The following is a 16,194-nucleotide window of genomic DNA, read 5'->3' as shown; positions in this document are numbered from 1 at the left end:
TTTTCAGGTCTCGTATGAAAAAATATGAATCCACAGTCTTTAGAACCAATGTCCCTCCTGGTCCTTTCAATGCTCGTAATTCTAAAGTTGTTGTCCTTGTGGACGCGGTTAGTTATCCCATCCTTTTTGATAACTCCCAAGTCGATAAGGAAAACTACCACTAGAAAATTGTAAATTACCTAGAGATTTTACTTGGGGATTTTTTTCGCATAAATTTCCTATGAATTTTCTTGCAGAAATATAAAATTCCTAGATTCTAGAACTTTTTACCTGTGAAAAATATTTTCCCAGAAAAATTGATGGGTAAATTTGGCGCCATTTGCACAAAATTATTACCTGGGGAATTACTTGGGGCAACTAATCTGCAGGTACCGTTTTCATAGGTAAATCCGCAAGTAATGAATAAAAATTAATTTCCATGTTAGTTTGCAAGCAAAATCCCTAGATAAAGTTACTTGCACCTTTAGCTAGGGATACATACATGGAGATTTATTTGGGGATCCAAGTTCTACGAATTTTATTGGGAATTTATTTATTGAGCATTTACTTGATAATTTTCTTACCTAGAGATTTACTTGAGAGTTTTATGTTACAAATTCGTTGGAGATTTTTTTTTGGGATTTACTTGGGAATATGTATATTTGAAAATTTTATCGTTGCATTTTCCACTGGAACTTTTTTCTTGTAAATTTATCTAACTACTCCTTTTATTTGGAGATTCACCAATTAGTAATTTTTTCTTCAAAATACATTTAAGAAAATTAAAATTATAATAATGCAAAAAATAATAATGAAAAAATGGAATTTGATTACTAAATATTTACTTTTTATTTTCAAGTCAAAAACAAATTATTATGCAATAATCTCACGCTAACAAGGTGTTGGAACATTAAAGGGAAAAAAATTGTTGGAAAGAAAAGGTCTAAAAGAAATAATTGAAATTATCATATTTAGTTTTCTCTTTTTTTATAAATGCCATGAACATTTTTCAGCTCTTTTTAATTTACATGTAAGAATTTTAATCCTATGTAAAAATCAATGATGAGAATTCTTATTATTATTTTTGGATTTGAATATATGAATTATAAAAATTATATGTCTAGTTAATTATCCAATAAAAAAATAATTGTCATAAAATATTATTAATGTTGATATAATATTATTAAAAAATATTAAATTGTGTAGTGTTGAATACGTCAAGACATTTTTTAAGTGGAGAAAAATTTGATTATAAACCTTATTAATACGAAGTTTAATTATCTCATTCAATGACAAAATTGTATTAAATGAAGGAAATAACTATTATTTTTACTTGTATATCCAACTTATAAATCTTTTTTATAAGTATTAAAAATGATAATTTCTTTATAGTAAGTTATTAAATGACATTTATTAGTAAATAGTATTTTTAACTAAGTATGTTAAGATATAATTATTAAAAGATAAATTAAAATTATAAATATCACAAATAATTAATAAAATCTATCAATTAGTGGTGATAACTTTCTTTCACTTTAAACTTATAAGTTATTTAAATTATCATTTTATTGTATAAAATTTTCTTATTTTTATTTTGGTGTGTTTGTATTTTATTCACTTCAAAGTTATCTTTTATTTTACTTAATAATTAGACAAAGTTTTATTTGGTCAAAATATTTATAGAAAATAGGAATAACATCATGTTATTTAGAGTTTTGAAAATAAATACTTTTTCAAATACCTAAATTAATTATATTCATCTTATTAAGTAATTTGTGTCAATTTCTTATTTAAGAGTTGTTTACTTATAGACTTTATTACACTACTTTTCTTATTAATGACTATACTTTCTTCATCTTTTATTTGGACTACTAAACATAATTGGAAAATCTAGAAATTAAATTTAAAAAAAGGAATGAAAATGGTTATTGATCTTCCACAAATTGTTTGAATTTATTATAATATAATATTTTCATGAGGATTTACTTGCGAAAAAAATTGTAAGTAAAATCCTTTTTTTCACCAATTTTAACCAAAAATCTTAGGGATAACTTTAGTATTTTTTGCAAGAAAATCTGCGAGTAATTTACCTGCAGAATTCAAATCTCCAGGTAGTTTAATTTGCTTGGAAATTTTCAAATTCGCAGGTAATAATTACCTACGAAGGTATTTTCATCGGAATTGTTTTGGTCGGATGTGAATTTTCGTATATGATCCGTAAAAAAATACCTATGTAATTCACAGTTTTGTTGTAATGTACTTTGAAGTCCCCATCTTTCAACGGTGGTTATAAGGTTTGCGCTTTTCTTGACACTATTAATTCCAAAGACTCCGTATTGAAAGGACTTATCTTGTCCACATGACTAGCTAAGTTGCACGACAAAATCATTCCCATATTTAATTACTAGCTCAATCACTCAAATGTTTACCAGTCTTGAAAAAAGAACGGCTTACTTCAATCCCCTCAATGATACGCTTGTTTTGTGAGGGAAAAAATCCAATTGATATATAAGTGTTGGCACTAATGAACCAAAAATTGTAGATAAATGGGTTTTCCTTCAACCTTAAATTTGTACCAAACTTTCTTGAAGATTTGGTCTTGCACACTTTCCCTCTACCTTACTTTCTTGTAAAATGTGGGATATTTTAGATGAAGCGGAGAAACTTGGAGTGAAAAGGGTTGAAGCTAGCTTGACATAACTTTGTTTCAATTCATATGGCGGTTTGAAAGTGTTCTATCCATCTTTGATCAAATGTATCGGAACATCAGGACCTAGTTTACATACTAGGCTCGTCAAGGAAATCAGGATTGCCGTTAAAGAAATAGGAGGGGTAACTATTTTAGCTCTTGAAAAAATGTCTCTTGTTAAGTATGTGGTTTATGATGAGACCTTAAGAATGCACCCTCCAGTTCCATTCCAAACTGTTATAATTGTTTCTAATCACGATGCATCGTTCTTGATCAANTATTCGGTTATATTTTTTTTTGAAATTTCTAGAATTAATTACTTTAAATCATTTGAAAATTAAGAAGCTCGAAATTAATTATTATCGGGGAGGGTCAAAATTAGGTGTCAACATTGTTTATTGATGCATGGTCAACTGAACTAATTAATGTTGTACATATTTATTAATTAATTGATGATATTTTCACTAATTGAATTTTATGAATAAAATATTTTTCTTGACTACGCTAGAATTTAAGTTATAAAAACTTAACTCCACTAAAAATTTACACTAATACTTAATTTTTGCTAACTTTATTATCTAAATGTTGAGTAATTAAGTCAAGGAATTTTATTATTTTAATAATTCCAAATTAAAAAGAAATAAAAATATGGCAAATAATGTTTTCTACTTTCAATAAATAAAGCAAAACGCAATATATAATTCCCTTTGGTAACTCTTTCTTTATTAACTCATTAATTTATGCTCAACTACATACATTCACTTCATTCTTATTTTTATTTAATTTAACGTTTTGCAAGGTTTGTGTATTAATAAATTAATTAATTGTACTTTGAATAATAGTAACTTACCAATATTTCATTAATACGTCAGGCTTCAAGGTACCTATATATAAATTCTTTCCTGTGCATATATTTTCATAATACCTCAAACATTAATACAATATAAGTAATATTTTAGCATTTTCATGGCCACTCCAACATTCAGCCTACCACGAAAGCAAAGTAAGATACATATTAATTCCTTCTATTTTTTTTTATAATATATGTTAGTATTAGTTATAACTAATTCTATTAGTGTTTAATATTCGATAAGCTATCAAAACAATCTCTATATCTTGAGGTATAAGACAATATATATACACATTACCATTTCTAAATTACATTTATCAAATTATACTGGATATGTGCATATGGTGTCACATATATATACATATAAATTCGAATTTTCGTTGATTTTGTAAAATTCTAAAGGAATTCTACTACAAATTATCCATGCAGTAATATAGTGAGGGCTTAAATTTCTTAAGAATAGAGATTATATATTCTATCGAAATCGGTTGTTTTTATTTATTTCCCAAATGCATTATTTCCTAACATCTTCATGATGTACCATATAGATAAGATGGATCTAGTACACTATTAGTATAATTTCATCTTTCATATATAAAAAATTCAAAATATGTATAATTACATTTTTGTATTTTTTAAAAAATTTTCTTAATAAAATTTCTAGTTTCGTAGCTGATCTAATTTTTATTTATTTTTTGTAGCGGTAACAAAAGGTGCAAATATGTCATGGAAATTGATGCTTGTTGTACTTATTTTGGGAGTTGTAGTGCAAACTTCCTCTGCGAGAAAGCTTCTTAGGAGGGATTTAATCGAGCTCAACGGTTTTGACCAAATTTTAGGAGGACTTGGTGGTGGTGGCGGCGGTGGCGGTGGCGGTGGTGGTAGTAATGGTGGATTTGGTTCTGGCTTCGGATTTGGCGAGGGTCATGGATCGGGTGCTAATGATGGATTTGGCCAAATTGTAGGTCTTATTGGCAGTGGTGGTGGTGGTGGTGGCGGTGGCGGTGGTGGAGGTGGAGGTAGTGATGGCGGATTTGGTTATGGCATGGGATATGGCGAGGGTCATGGATCCGGTGCAAACGGTGGCAGCGGTGGTGGCGGTGGCGGCGGTGGTGGTAAAAATGGAGGTAGTGGTTTTGGTTTCGGACATGGGTCAGGTCATGGTAGTGGTGGCAATTGATCCCACAATTTGCTTAAACATTATTTTTGTTATTTTATTAAATATAATAATTTAATTAATAAATAAAAAGCAAGTAATTTGCTTGTGATTCTTGAATAAAATTTTGCTACTACAAATGTTATTTATTTGTTATTAAAGACATTGTGACAATGTTGAAGTTATGTAATTCTACTCTTGTTTTGACCAATTTAATGAATATTTTTTAAGTTGCAAAAATGATTAAGATCTGCGTATGAATCACTTCTTTTAGATTTTATTTTTGAAATTATATCGAACACATTATTATTATTTATTGTTTATCAAGAAATTTACCATTTAAACAATAGAATTATGAGTTCAAGTCTTTTGTCGAAGAATATAATATAGAATACCTCTTTCTATTGTATCCTTGAGGAACAAAAAAATTAATTTTTAAAAACTCAAAAGAAGATTAAAAAAGGAGAGAAAACAAAGAGAGGACTCTATTAGCCAGGAAATAAAATTTCATTTCCTTGGTGGGAATATATATCTTCACATATTAACAAATCCTTTTTATATTTGTAACTTTCATCCTCAAAAATATCAACACATTTGTTTGACTTCTTCCAAATGTGTGTAATTGTAAGTTGTAACTATCTTAAATCTTAATTAGATTAGATCAATCTTGTTAGCAAAGGAATATTAAAGAATTATAAATTAGCCATGGATAAATTTTATAATTAAATAATACAATTCGTCCTAATTCTATTTAGTGCAAATTGACTACATATTATTAAAGAAAATGTTAGATACAAGTTATTTAACGATTGAGTTTGTAGCTGATTTTGCCAACTTCGTATGTACTGAACACGTGAACATGGTCCTTTTTTTACGATTAATGTGTTCGAGCCCGATTTTGAACACTTTAACTAATTTCACAAGATATAATTCAGGATGTCATGACCTCTCATTTGCAACAGATATCAAGTAATTTTGTCAACGTAAACATGTGAACATAGTCCTTTTATATTAGGAAAAATCACACCATATACACATTTAAGAGACAATATTACGAGTTTTAAACCTACTCTTAAAAAATTCCTACTTATAACAGTTTAATTACGGGTTATGACATATCAATTAAATTAAATTTAATTCAAAATTTAATTTCAATTTATTTAATAAATGATTAATCTATTTATATTTTTATATTATTAATTAATAATATTTAATTAATTTGATTTTAGTTCCTTTTTTAAAACTGAAATTATCAGTTACATATATTTATGGATTTTACATTGATTACACTTCCTTATTTAATGTTACACTCATAACCTCCCATTAGTCAATCCCACCACTCTTCCCCCACACCTATCCAACTATACACACTATCACCCCACTTTCACCTTCTTCTCTCCCATTTTTCTCACCAGCCAACTACACCAACATTCAATCTTTCGTCCAATTTTTTTTTCCAACAAAATAATGTCTAAGAAACCCATTGAAACGCCTCGAAGGAGTCCCAGATTGGGTGAAGGAACTTCTAATGATGATGTTCATGTTTCAAATTTTAATNCCCCCCCCCCCCCCTCCCCCCCGCTTAAAATTGTTGAAAATCCGGCGACGGATGATTCATCTAAGTTGAAGGAGCGACAAAGAGAGAAAAAATGAAGAAAAAAAAGGTCATCCCTGCACATCAAAAGGAGAAGAAGAGGAAGGGGAAAATTGTTGAAACCCCTTCTGATTCAGATTTTGATTTTGTTAGTGAAATCAGAAAAAAAAAAAAAACAAATGTAGAAGTTGGAGCATCTTCAAAACCATCAACAAGAAGAACAACAAAAAGTTTTTTTTTTAAAACTTTTGGACAATTTTTTTTGTGTTTAAGTATTTGATGATATATAATATCATATGTTTTCTTTCAGGCAGATACCGTTTACATATGAATTACTGATTGTCTATTACAATTTCAAGATACTATTTTGAAAATATCAGTGTGTTTCCAAACTGTACATTTATTGGATGAAATCTGTATGAAATCTGATTAATATGTGTATGACTATGCTTTAATATTTTGATTATGAAAATTTTATGAATTGTGATATAATAATGATATACAAATGGTATGAATTGCGTTTTAACATTGGTGTGATTGTCTATTAACTGTGTTTATGGTATAAATTATTAAATTGGTATGAAAATGGTATGATTTGTCAAACTACTGATTTTTTCTAAAAAAAAATTACATTAAGTTACTTTCTATTCTAAACATGTTTTTGGATGAAACGCGTATGAAATCTGAATAATACGTGTATGTCTATGAGTTTAATATTTTATTGTTGGATACTGTATGAATTGTGATATAATATTGATATACAAATGGTATAAATTGTGTGATTATATGAATTTATCAATTTTTATACATGTTGTTTGGATAAAACGTGTATGAAATTTGGATTAATATGTGTATGACACTAACTGAAGTTAGTGTGGGAATGAAACACTAACTGCAATTTGTTTTAAATTTATTTATAGTAGGACACCAATTGAAAACCAAATTAATATTCATGTAAACTTATATTAAATTAAATACTCAGGATACCATAATTACCTTTTATAATTATCACTAATATTTACACTATCTTATGCATTAAGTTGGAATAAATTTTATTTTTAACAGTATGCAATCTGTATGATTAATGAATGAACCATATATTAAACACTAAGTTTATAATGCACTTCAAACCAATTATGTTTCATATCAAAACAAAACATTAATCTAAACGACAAAATAAAATAAAAATTATATATAGTCTAAACAAATAAACAGTCATTAGTTTTGCATAGAATAATGTTCATGTTTCATGTTGTGGCCAACTTGACAACTTTTACTACAAGTAACTTTAGACCTTTTGAATTTTACATCAGCAACCCTCTTTCATATATAATTCATTTCATTTGAAAATCAACATAATTCTCTGTTTCATTAAAAATAAATAACAATTAGTCTAACATTATACAAATCAATTAGAAATATATTAAATAATATTAACTTTTCATTCCAAAGACAATACAAATTTCATCCATAAAGATTATTATAATAACAACAAAATTATACACACTCGTCATTATTTTTTCATACAAATATCATTCAGACAGTACATTACAAAACAAATTTCATACAAAACATAATATTTCACATTTAATACTCACTTAATACACATTTCATACAACAATCATCATTCATACCAAATTTATACATTTTCATACTCATTTAATACACATTTCATACAAAGCAATTATTCATTCAAACTATATACATTTGTCGTCCCAAATAATTAATTATTGTCACCCAACTTTGTACAGAAATAACAAAACTAATATAAACTCAACAATTTCACATTTAATACCAATTTAAAACACTTGTAATACACTTCGTCAAGAATTCCAATTTTTTTTTACATATTTCTTAACACACTTTTCATACATAATTCATTCAACTTATACTATCAAATTCATTATCAAATAAAATAAATTTTCATAAATTCGTCAACATTATAATTAAATTATTTTTACAGAATAATTAGCACAATTTCATACAAATTTCATTTAATTTATTCTATCAAATTTATTCATAAAATCACATTAAATTTATAATTTCACAAAACAACAACCGTATACAAAATAAACAAATAAACAAAAAAAACACTATTTTTTTTACATTTCACAACGGTAAACATAATATGATATCAACAGTTAACAAAATATGACTCAACCTTCAATTAATCGACAATTTGATCATTTTTGTTTCATTTTGCTATCATTCTAAAACAAACGTTAAACAATAATAAATACTAACCCGAAGGATCCCATCTTTCACCATGTTTGATTAAAATTGATACGTAGTTGTCCATCACAATAAAATCAAGAATTTTCAAAGATGAAAAAAACTTCAATTACTTGAATGTGGAATTTTTTTTTTTGTTGAAAATTGAAGAGAGAAACGTTGAAATTTTTTTGTTGCAAATTGAAGAGAGAGAAATGTTGAAAAAAAGAAGATAAAATCTGAATTTTTATTTGATTTTAACTGATTTGAGTGAATTAAGGATACTCAATAATCTTAATTAGTTTAAGTCCCTTAATTCGTGCTATTTATTAATTATCTACAATAAATTCAAATTAAATTAACACCACAATTTTAGTTTATTACTTGTTTTCATTAAAAAACGTTTTTTTTTTCATTTTTATTTTATCTATTTATTTTATTTAAACAACTTCAATTATTGAAAACATATTTATTTTTTAAAATTATTTGTTAGAACCTGAAATTTTTAATGTTATAATTTGAAAGTCTAAATCTACTGCTATAGCTTGAAAATATTACTATAATATATGACATATATAAAATTTACACTTTATATTATTAGTTTTTATGATCTGAACCAAATTTCGAACACTTCGACTAATTTTACATAATATCTGCCAAAATATTATCTCCCACCTGCAACAGATAACTGGTAATTCTATTCACGTGAACATGTGAAAATGGTCCATTCTGAAAGAAACAATCTCAGCCAAGAGATATTTGACAGCCACATGGCAAAACAAAGGCCTCATTCTTTCACTGTTAAAAAATCACAAAGGAAATCCAAATCCAAAATACATTAACCAATCAGCTTCTGCTTAGGTGTACACTTTTTGATCCTCAAAATCCATGTATTTTCATATAAAAACCTTCATTCCCAAGCTTATTTAATATATAGTACATTTCTTCATATTGCAAAATTAGCATCATCTCAAAGAAGAGAAAAAAGAGAGGATAAAAATGGCTACTTCTGCAATTCAACAATCTGCATTTGCTGGCCAAACAGCACTAAAGTCACAAAATGAATTTATTAGGAAAATTGGTAGCTTCGAAGGTGGACGTGTCACCATGAGACGTACTGTCAAAAGTGCACCACAAAGCATATGGTAGTTTCTTAATTTATCATATACTATATTTTTAGTTATTTAGTCATATTATTGTTAATTGTCAATGAATTATTCTTTGTTCATTTAGTCATGTTATTATTTCCATTTTAAAAAATGGATACCATGCAAAATCTTGAAATAATCATGTCAAATACTCCTTCCGTCCCATTTTATGTGATGTAGTTTGATTTGGCACGAAGTTTAAGAAATAAAGGAAGACTTGTAAAATTTGTGGTCTAAAATGAATGATAGAAATTTGTGTGACTATAAATCAATTCATTAAGGGTAAAATTGATTTTTAAAGTTAAATTGTTACATAATATAGAAATGTGACATTCTTTTTTGGACTGACTAAAAATGAAAGTAAGTCATATAAATTGAAACAGGGGGATTACTATTTTGTGACATAGAAATGTCTTTAGTGTTGATTATATATAAAGGCAGTCTGGTGTACTAAATTGCTAGTACTATCCTAATAAAGGGTTAGACCACATTAGGTCTATCGTACACAATTTTACGACTACTTTCATGACGTAAATTCTTGACCTCCTAATTACATGATGATAAGACAACTAATTTTATTGTTGTGCCAAGATTCTCATACACCAATTATTTAGATGCCCTAAAAGTCAAGAAAGAAAAATTGTAATTTGGTATCTAAAGAGTTTGATGATATAGACGTGACTAAAATTTGTGATTTGATGAAATAGGTATGGAGAAGACAGGCCAAAGTACTTGGGACCATTTTCTGAGCAAACACCATCATACTTGACTGGTGAGTTCCCTGGTGACTACGGATGGGACACTGCTGGACTCTCAGCTGACCCTGAGACATTTGCTAGGAACCGTGAGCTTGAGGTGATCCATTGTCGTTGGGCCATGCTTGGTGCTTTGGGATGTGTTTTCCCTGAAATTTTGTCTAAGAATGGTGTTACATTCGGTGAAGCTGTTTGGTTCAAGGCTGGATCTCAAATTTTCTCCGAAGGCGGTCTTGACTACCTTGGTAACCCAAACCTTATCCATGCTCAGAGCATTCTTGCCATTTGGGCATCCCAAGTTGTGTTAATGGGCTTTGTGGAAGGATACAGAGTTGGTGGAGGCCCATTAGGTGAAGGCCTCGACAAGATCTACCCGGGGGGTGCCTTTGACCCTCTTGGCCTTGCTGATGATCCCGAGGCATTTGCTGAGTTGAAGGTTAAGGAAATCAAGAATGGACGATTGGCTATGTTCTCGATGTTTGGTTTCTTTGTTCAAGCTATTGTTACTGGAAAGGGTCCAATTGAGAACCTTTCTGACCACATTGCTGATCCAGTTGCCAACAATGCTTGGGCTTACGCCACAAACTTTGTACCCGGAAAATGAATTTAGTACTCTCTTATCTGTAAAAATTGTGGGGCTACTGCATGTCTTTTATGTACTATGAACTTGCTATAATATTTATATGCAAAAGCCAAGATTACATATTCTTCAAAACTAATTACTCCGCTCGTTTCAATTTGTTTGTCTTACTTAACTTTCCTTTTTAGTTTGTTTCAGTAAGAATGTTTTTCCTTTTTTTGGCAACCTCTTTAGTTCCAACTTTACATATGGCATGTTAATAACCACAAGATTAAGACAGTTTGGTGCATTCTACATTTCTTTAATTTAAGACCACAAGATTCAAAAATCTTCTTTACAATCTAAACTTCTTGTCATATCAAAACCAGACAAACAAATTGAAACGGAGGAAGTATTGATTGGATTATGAAATCTACATTGCTTGTGAAGAAATCAGTGATGAGTTCATTAGTTATGACTTGAAACAGAACAAGTTTCTTTGTTAATTCAGAAACATATGATATCTGATGTCTACCAGAAAAGAATAGGAATTAGACTTCCATAGGATATCAACGTGAACAAGTTTAAGTTCTATGCACTCTCAATACAAAAAAGTATTTACAAAATTGTGTTACTTATAAGGTAATTAATTGTAAATCTCCATGATAAGCATTACTAGAAACCTGGAAAAAATGGTAACGAACTTGCTATAACAGGTTAAACTACACTGATATGATCGTGCATAAAAAGTATCGCGTGTCTACTATAGATGGAGAGAAGTATCAACCTCAGAATTTTCATATTTACATTTAGGTGTCAACGCTCGCCACAAAGGTTGAGTCTTTCTGACTTGGTAGCCTGTGTGTTTGTTATTCAAACTAAGTTCAAGAAAGAACTTATCTTGATCAGAATCGAACATTTCTGATCGAAAAATTAGTTCGTGTGTGAATTCTGGCTTGACAGAAGCATGATTCTTGATTTGTGTCATCACTTGAGGATGTGAGAACAAATTTTGTGTTCTGTTTTCTCTCTGCACTTTTGCTTTTTCCAATTGTCTGAATCTTTCTTGCAGCAGTACAATTGAAGGACCTGCAATAGTAGGATCATTGTTCGGCCTTCCCATGACGGAGTAGGAGCTTGTTTTAGGGGCGGAATTGAACCAAGCAAATTAGTTCATGCCACGACGAAGAAGTGAGGTCTTTTTTTTTGCTTGTTATGACTTATGAGGGCTTGAAATGTGTATATATAGGAAGAAAATGGCTAGTTTTTGACATTTTGTTTATTGAATTTTCATACCTGATGTAGAAAGGGAGCCGAACGGGCGACTAAGAAACAAAGTCCAAAGAAGAAAATGTTAGAATTAATATGGTGATTTTTTTGCAGAGGAAAATGGTAAGGGGAAGTGTCCAAATGGTGGAGTGTAGCATTTGGAAGGTTGTGTTTGTATGAATCAAGGGTTTGGTATGTTATGTCGGCTAATTATGTTCGTTGGTTTTTCTTATACTGATAGTGTAAATAATTTCTATACTATCGATGTAATAGCAGTAACCAGGATGTTACATGCCTTTTTTGTTAAAGAACATGAAATTGACAAAAAAAATTGAAGGCAAATAACATCCTTTTAGGGGATCAGAGAAAATTGAAGATTTTGAGATCTCATGTTTTTTTCTAGTGTAGACACGACAATGTGGTGGACATATTGATGAATACATCAACAACAACTACGTCTCAGTCTTAAACAAGTTGCAGTCAGCTATATGAATCTTCACTGGTAGTGTTTCTCCATCAACGATCTTACGTAATCGAGTGGACATTTGGATGGATAGTGATCAAAATTTGGGGTCTATGGGCTTAATAATGTTGATGTGCATAATTTAACTTTGTCAATTAGTTTTTGAATGTAGGGATTTTACAACAACTACGTCTTAGTCTCAAATTTTCACTCAGGGGAGTCAAAGTACACAGAAGTAAACACACTAAGAAGCCAAGGGGGTTCAATTCAACATATAGCATATATACATAATCAGTCTTTTGACAAAGCAAAAACATGCTTCAAGTAACAACTCGAAAACTATATATGATCTGCAAAGTCTATGATATACTGCTCGTGCACGTGAAGAACTTAGATGTAAGGTGATTTCCAGTGACCTACACGATAACTTTGAAAAGTTCACATCACGATTCTGTAACCGTTATCGACTAATGAACATACACTTTGATGTTTTGCAACTTGCAGAAGAATAGCAAGCTAAAATTGAGACTGCTAGAAGTTAAAAACAAAAAAAACTATCTTTATGGCATCTCAACCATGACTTTTGAGGAACCAACTTCTGCTGAAACCACTCCTTTTACAGGCTATGATTTTCCGATAAGTGTACTCTAAATGTTCAACGTTGATATCAAACATGGAACGATTTAATCACAAGGTCACAGTCTTTAAACATATATCACTGAAATAAGCACCTTCTGTTGTATGTTACACAACTATTTCAAAAGACAAAGAAACAAAGTACTAAGCTTTTCAATAAAGGTTTGTAATAAGTTTGATGATCTGGATACAGAGTCGTCTTTGTTAAGGAGTGTTTTTACCCTACTACCTGATGCGAATCCAGATGTAGTCAGGCCCCAATGTGTGTACCATACACTGAGAGGGAACCCCAAAACAAGTTTGATGATCTAATTCTATACATTTTCAAATGGATCTCTTAACAAATATATAGGGTTTAGACCAAAGTTACTGTGTTTTACTGAACCCCTACTTCCCATCCTAGCTCCGCCTCTGATTGTTTTAGATGATCTAATTTTGTAAAAGATCATGAGGTGGAATATCAACCCAATTAAGACAACCAACATGAACAAATGTTTGAAACAAATTAGGCATCCCTTGAAACCTTAAAGTCCTAAAGACACAATTTTTAGGATCATATGAAACAAGATTTCCACCTTTGTACTCCAACAAGATCTCTCCATTTTTCAACAAACATAAAATTTTCACCAATGGTTTCACATGTTGTGTTACACAATTTGGATTTGGTGTATAAGCCCCAATTCTAAACTCTTTCATCCAAGATTCTTTCACATTATATTCTCTCATTACCCAAATTTCAAATCCTCCCCCTTTATAGTGAGGCAAAGTTAGACCAACAGCAAGACAATCACCAAGAACTACTAAATGATACAGAACAATTCTTGGCTTAACATCAAAATCAACTTTTGGTACTTCACCAAACACGTCTTCAGCCAAATCAAACGAAACAATAAGCTTATCACGACGTCCATTATACTTACCAAATCGAGTCAACCAATGCATCTTCCCGTTCAACAGAATTCCTTGAGAACTAAGATCAAAACGATATACAACTTCTCCAACACTCCTCCATCTGTTGTTAGTACCAAGACTAAGTACTTGAACATCTGATTTACCAAAGAAAGGGACTCGAAACCTACGATAACTTCCAGGTTCATTATAATACATGTTGGCATAGTTTATGATCTTGATCACTTTATACTCTTTAGTAACAGGATGAAATCCAAAACCAAAAACCAATTTTTGTACCTCAAATTCGATTGATCTAGGGAGTTGTTTGTAATCCCTTGTAAAAGGATTGTACACATAAAGTGCATCACTAAACAAAGAATCACATATGCATAATAGTCCTTGACATGAACCAACTACTTTAAATTCAGGCACATAGTTTGCAAAAGGTGTCCTGATTTTCCTCATAACATCGCGATGATTGGAGAATTCAAGAAAGTAGAGTTGATTCCTCAAAGGGTAATCCGCGTGTATAATAATGCAAGGATCGGTCTCTACTACGCGATTCTTGTGCATATTCACAAAGTCTTTGTCATGTAACATGTTGTAAAATGATTTGCAAGAAAATGTGAATTGGACTAAAGATGTTATGGGAAGCCTTGAGGCTATGTCAAGGACAATTTCTTGAGGTAGGGAATTAAATCCATGTATGGGATGAGTTTGATCATAGTGAAATTTTTGTTTCTTGATTTGTCTATCCATAAAACAGAGAAAATTAGGCAAACAAAGATAAGTAGCAGGAATTTGGAAATGGAGGAAATTAAAATGTTTGACAAAAAAGACTATAGTAGGTGTTGAGTTTTATGGACTCTTCTTGTTTTGGAAACAAAGTTGTATAGCATATTCTTTGGATAGCTAAAGCATATTCTTGCTCATGTTTAGTCTCAGGGTTAGTTTGTGCACCACGACTAATTTCGCATGATATATGTCACATCGCAACAATACAAGTATCAGATAACTCTTTTCATCAAGGCTAAAATAGATCGGAAGAAATTAACTAGTATTTTCATCTTAACCTGAGGCTTCACAATTTTTAACTCAGTTCATTGACCATCATGTCGCATCCTTGAATAGATTTACTATAATTTAGGGGTATTGTGTACCCTCATAATTTGTTGTATTAAACTCAAAGAATGAAACTAGAAGATTAGGTACGGGGTCAGTCGATTAAAATATACTTAAATTAAATTCAGAAGCTGAGTTTTAACATCTTATGTTATTATCCTATAATTTAGACTGCATAAAGTTCAAATTTTGATTTCGATAATAAAACTAGTAAGAGGAATATAATTCAGGGGGATTTTAATATATTTTCCTTTTAAAGTAGTCTTTAAAATAATAAGAATTTTGTAAAGCAAACTTATATATAATCAAGAATTTGGCCTAGACCATGAAATCTTTGGATTATCGTAACACGGCATCAGAATATTTCTTTATATATAATTAATAGTGTAATTTGAACGTAATTACATAGTTTGACTTGTTTGAGTTTAAATTAAAGTGAGCTAATAACATTAAATAAAATATTTTCATATCCTTATCCTTTTTCTTCTTCCTTCATACCCCACCCTTTTCTTCTTGATCATCAATTCTTTTGTTTTTTATTGTCCATAAAAAAAAGAGATAAATGTCAAAAACACACCTAAATTATTCTATTTTTTTTAGTTTCATACCTAAACTATTGAGAGTGTGAGTTTCATACCTAAACTATCATTTTTTTAGTTTGAGAAACACACCCCAGTGGTGTGTGTAATGCACTCTCTCTTTTATTTTGGAAAAACCTTGACACATGACATTTCACATGAATAAAATATTTCACCTTGATAAAAATTAAATAATAAACTATTAATATTAATTAAAAATTAAATATTAAAGTATTACTATCCATAAAAAAAATATTATTTTAAATTATTTTTTTTACCCACTCCACCACCTCC

The 16,194-nt window shown here is 29.9% G+C and overlaps 4 protein-coding genes and 1 pseudogene across 6 annotated transcripts in view; 4 read left to right on the top strand and 1 right to left on the bottom strand.

Annotated features, from left to right (window-relative positions):
* The window catches only part of LOC125861649 (allene oxide synthase 3-like), a 4,941-nt pseudogene extending 1,453 nt beyond the window's left edge, over positions 1–3,488 (top strand).
* The window catches only part of LOC125862136 (chlorophyll a-b binding protein 5, chloroplastic), a 240,617-nt gene extending 229,576 nt beyond the window's left edge, over positions 1–11,041 (top strand). For 2 of the 3 annotated variants that reach the window (XM_049542138.1, XM_049542139.1), the window contains exons 2-3: positions 9,475–9,624; positions 10,335–11,041. In XM_049542138.1, the coding sequence (XP_049398095.1) occupies positions 9,479–9,624; positions 10,335–10,986 (798 nt within the window). In that variant the 5' untranslated portion in view covers positions 9,475–9,478 and the 3' untranslated portion in view covers positions 10,987–11,041. The remainder of the gene's footprint in view (positions 1–9,474; positions 9,625–10,334) is intronic. The other variant, XM_049542137.1, reaches the window with a different exon arrangement.
* The window catches only part of LOC125862143 (uncharacterized), a 339,538-nt gene that overhangs the window by 121,399 nt on the left and 201,945 nt on the right, over positions 1–16,194 (top strand). The window lies entirely within an intron of this gene.
* Positions 3,630–4,698, top strand: LOC125862149 (putative glycine-rich cell wall structural protein 1). The gene is made up of 2 exons (XM_049542155.1): positions 3,630–3,671; positions 4,220–4,698. The coding sequence occupies exons 1-2, from the start codon at positions 3,635–3,637 to the stop codon at positions 4,696–4,698; spliced, it is 516 nt and encodes a 171-aa protein (XP_049398112.1). The 5' UTR covers positions 3,630–3,634.
* LOC125861648 (F-box protein At3g07870-like) lies at positions 13,739–14,800 on the bottom strand. The gene has a single exon (XM_049541504.1). It carries the CDS (start codon positions 14,798–14,800, stop codon positions 13,739–13,741), a length of 1,062 nt encoding a protein of 353 aa, XP_049397461.1.

Source organism: Solanum stenotomum, chromosome 4, assembly GCF_019186545.1.
Source record: "Solanum stenotomum isolate F172 chromosome 4, ASM1918654v1, whole genome shotgun sequence".
In the NCBI taxonomy this organism is placed as follows: Eukaryota; Viridiplantae; Streptophyta; class Magnoliopsida; order Solanales; family Solanaceae; genus Solanum; species Solanum stenotomum.
This window is presented reverse-complemented; position numbering and strand designations above follow the sequence as displayed.

What these genes read in the sequence shown, in the direction of transcription:
- LOC125862149 (XM_049542155.1), top strand. Translation starts at nt 3,635, where the DNA reads ATGGCCACTCCAACATTCAGCCTACCACGAAAGCAAA. An exon ending in CAGCCTACCACGAAAGCAAA is followed by an intron (nt 3,672 to 4,219) that starts GTAAGATACATA and finishes TATTTTTTGTAG; the next exon opens with CGGTAACAAAAGGTGCAAAT.
- LOC125861648 (XM_049541504.1), bottom strand. Translation starts at nt 14,800, where the DNA reads ATGTTACATGACAAAGACTTTGTGAATATGCACAAGAATCGCGTAGTA.